General features: G+C 37.4%; 1 protein-coding gene across 1 annotated transcript; it reads right to left on the reverse strand.

Moving 5' to 3' along the window:
- Positions 1 to 1,169: 1,169 nt before the first annotated feature.
- LOC110259095 (olfactory receptor 10C1-like) lies at positions 1,170 to 2,129 on the reverse strand. The gene has a single exon (XM_084970355.1). The coding sequence runs from the start codon at positions 2,127 to 2,129 to the stop codon at positions 1,170 to 1,172; it is 960 nt and encodes a 319-aa protein (XP_084826481.1).
- Between the last annotated feature and the right edge of the window lie 1,685 nt (positions 2,130 to 3,814).

The raw sequence follows: 3,814 nt of genomic DNA on the forward strand, positions 1-3,814 counted from the left end.
ACCCCTTATCAGAAATATCATTTGCAAATAATTTCTCCTGTTTAGTAGGTTGTCCTTTTGTTTGGTAGGTAATTTTCTTTGCTTTGCAAAAGCTTTTAAGGTTAATTAGGTCTTATTTGTTTGTTTTTGCTTTTATTTCTTTTGCCTTAGCATACAGATCCAAAAAAGTATTGCTATGATTTATGTCATTAGAGGGTTCTGCCTATGTTCTCTTCTAGGAGCTTTATGGTTTAAGGTCTTACATTTAGGTCTTTCATTCACTTTGAGTTTGTTTTTATATGCGAGGTGGGGAAATGTTTTTATCTTATTATTTTACATGTAACTGTCTAGTTTTTGACCTTTTCAAACATGAAAAAACTCTTCAAAATTAGTAAACTAAACAAAAGCTCATGTTATACAAATTGTTTTTAACCTACATTAATTTTTAGTAAATCATTCACTTTTTCTAGATTAGTAAATAATCATCTCTAATACCTAGAGATAATTCCTGCCTATTTCTTCTGCATAACTGTTAAGTAATTACTTTTGTATGTTCATATTATTTCCATTCTTAATGAACTGCACACAGATATAAATAAAAACCACAATGTATTAATGTTTTGGTCTTCAAGGAATTAGATATCTTTTGGTAAAATGGGCATATATGGTAAAATACACATTTTGGTCATTAATGAACATCAGTAGAATTATCACATCTTTTTTTTCCAGCTTTATTGAGATAAACATGACAAATAAAATTGTCAAGAGTTAAGACTTGAAATGTATAATGTAAGGATTCAATATATGTATCCATTGTGAAATGATTACCACAATTAAGTAACACATTCATTGCCTCATATAGTTGTCTTTTGTGTGTGTGTGTGGTAAGAACACTTAAGATCTACGTTGTTAGCAAATTTGAAGTATATAATACAGTATTATTAACTACAGTTACCATGCTGTATGTTAGAATGGCAGAACTTATTCATTCTATACTATGAGTTGTCACAGTAGCAGTCACAGTTCTCCATTCTTTATCATATTACCACTATTATATGAAGAGTTATTAATCCAAAGGAGGTTTTTACAAAAGATTGGCAAGTACATTTCTTTCTTTCCCTCTTCTTTTCTTTTCTCTTAGATTGAGTGTGCATCTTTTTCAAAGAGCAATTTGTGTCGTCTTCTTGTATCTACCTATGAGTCAATACTTTTTTCTTGTCTAGAGTTCTCCTAAGAGCTGCCTTGACTTCCTTGTTCCGTAAACTGTAGATGATGGGGTTGAGCATGGATGTCACCACGGTATAGAAGAGGGCTAGGAGTTTATCTATTGCTGGTGAATGGCTAGCCTTGGGTCTCAAGTAGGTGACAGATCCTGAGCCATAGAAGAGTGTTACTACAAGTAAGTGGGAAGAACAGGTGGAAAGAGCTTTTTGGCGACCCTTAGGTGAGGGCATGCTGAGCACGACAGTTAGAATTCTGCCATAAGAAGCAATGAGTAAAAATGGGCTGGAAATGCAAAGGATGGCCACAGCAAAGACTGCAGCCTCATTATGGGAGGTATCCCCACAGGCAAGTGCCAGAATAGGCAGGAGGTCACAGAAGAAGTGGTCTATTTCACAGGGGCCACAGAAGTCCAGGGAGAAAATATAGTTGGTCTGGCCCAAGCCTACCATGCATCCCACTCCCCAAGAAACCATTGCCAGATGGACACACACTCCACGACTCATTCGTGTTGCATAGTGAAGTGGGGAGCATATGGCCATATAGCGGTCAAAAGCCATGGCGGCCAAAAGACAGCACTCACTGATACCAAAAAATGCGAAGAAAAACATCTGTGTGGCACACCCCTCCCGAGAGATTCCTCGGGCCTCGCTCACAAGGCTCTGCAGCATCTTGGGTATGACAGAGCACGTGTAGCCGATCTCCAAGAGAGACAGGTTGGCCAGGAAGAAGTACATGGGGGTGTGGAGGACCGGGTTGGTCCAGATGGCAGTGGCTATGAGAGCATTGCCCGTCAGTGATGCTAAGAACATGAGCAGGATGAGGGTAAACAAAAGGAAACACTGTTCAGTGACCTCAGAGAATCTGGCAAAGGCAAAGCGTTTGACAGACATGCTGTTGTCCTGCCACAAGGAACAGTTGAAGGTCATGCCTGAAAAAAAGAAGGCAAGGTCATCATCAAGAGTCTTTCAGAAGGAAAGATGAATCTTTCTCTTACTCTTAACAAACTCTCGTGAGCCAGAGAGATAGATATCTTTTCTGCTATTCTAAAATTCAAAGTTTGGAAGTTACCCTCATCTTGAAACCAAATCCTATTGTATGTTTATTATCCTGGTTGATTTGTCAGAAATATATCTGGTCAGTAGACATATAATGGAAAAAAATTAAGTAAAATTCTTTCTCCTCTCTTTTTTTTTATCATTTGCCAAATACTACCAAATAAAGGTCCTCCCATACCTACCTATTTCTTTCCTATTCTTTAGCCACTGACTTGCTTTCTTTACTCATTTATTAAACACTATTTATTGAGCAAAGAGTATTTTCAAAGTATTTTTCAGTTACTATTGTAGGTCCTGGATTTAATATGTAAAAAAAGATGGAAAGAAGTAGACTGATTCAAAATTCATAAATGTGAAGTAGCAACTCTGCACGATTACAGGGACCATCAGCGTATATGACTGTTGAAAAAGTTGCTCGCACATCAAGTATTTTATTATAAAGCAGTTACACTTATGTTAAAGTATTATTAAGCATTTGCCTTGCACTGTGATTGACTTAATTATAAAATTTAATATCTACGTTTCCCACATAGCAACTCAATTCAGTTAAGGCTGTGGCAAAGAAAACAGACAATAGTTTAGTTATTTTTTTTTAACCCCAAATATTTTCTTAGATGTCCTGACTTCTCAATCATAGCCTATGCAGTTGCATAGAAAACTCTGGATGTGAAGAAATTGTCATCCCTTTTGTCAGTTAAAAACATAAACGTATATCTTACTCATTCTGTCTTTGTGGATCTGGGACAAATTGCAAGTTTCCCCGGTGACTCTGATGGAAGGAACAAGGCGGAAATTCCAACCAGCAAAGGCAAATGCCTGACTCTTTCTTAACTAGGGACATCACAAAATTTCATTTCATAAATATGTCTCGCCATTTAGACTGTAGACAGCAAATGCCTGTGCTGTGGGTTGGTGTCAGAGGGTGTGGGAATGAGAGAAACCTGCTGGTGGATGGCCCACAGTGTGGGCTGACTGCACAAAGGCTGATGCCTGCTCTTAGTCATGTGATATTCTTAGACCCGCAGGGTGAATTAAAAAGACGTCCTGTGGTAAGTACTTTTTAAAACCTCACAAACTTCAGAGACAGTTGAAAAACTGAGATATCTGAGATAGTGAAGATCTGTGAATGCTTCTAAATATTTAAACAGTCAAAGAAGGATACTCTGTCTAGAAGTAAATATTAAATACTATAGAAGTAAATGTATAGGTCTCATTAGAAGTGAGAAAGCAAGCAAATGTTAAATTCTCTTCTTCCTCGCTCTCACTTAGAATAATTTCACATCAGGTAAAATCAGATTTTTTTCATTACACTTTCTATTGTTTTCTGGATTTGCTCTCTGTTGACCTTTTGTTGGTTGACCTGAGATCCATGTACTAGAGGCCAGCTTTGTGTACATACCAAGAATGTTTAATTTTAATCATTGCCTACAGAAAGAGCGTGAGATATTCAAAGCAGGTGTCAGGGGTCTGCAGAAAGGAGCATCCCAGGCAGTACAATTTGGCATGAACATTCTCTGTCTCCCATCTGATAATATTTTCTTGACCTAAAGTTTCTG

This window comes from Sus scrofa, chromosome 7, assembly GCF_054392235.1.
Source record: "Sus scrofa isolate SSC_HxYL_T2T_F1_AM1 chromosome 7, Sscrofa_HxYL_maternal_Yorkshire_Landrace_v2.0, whole genome shotgun sequence".
NCBI lineage: Eukaryota > Metazoa > Chordata > Mammalia > Artiodactyla > Suidae > Sus > Sus scrofa.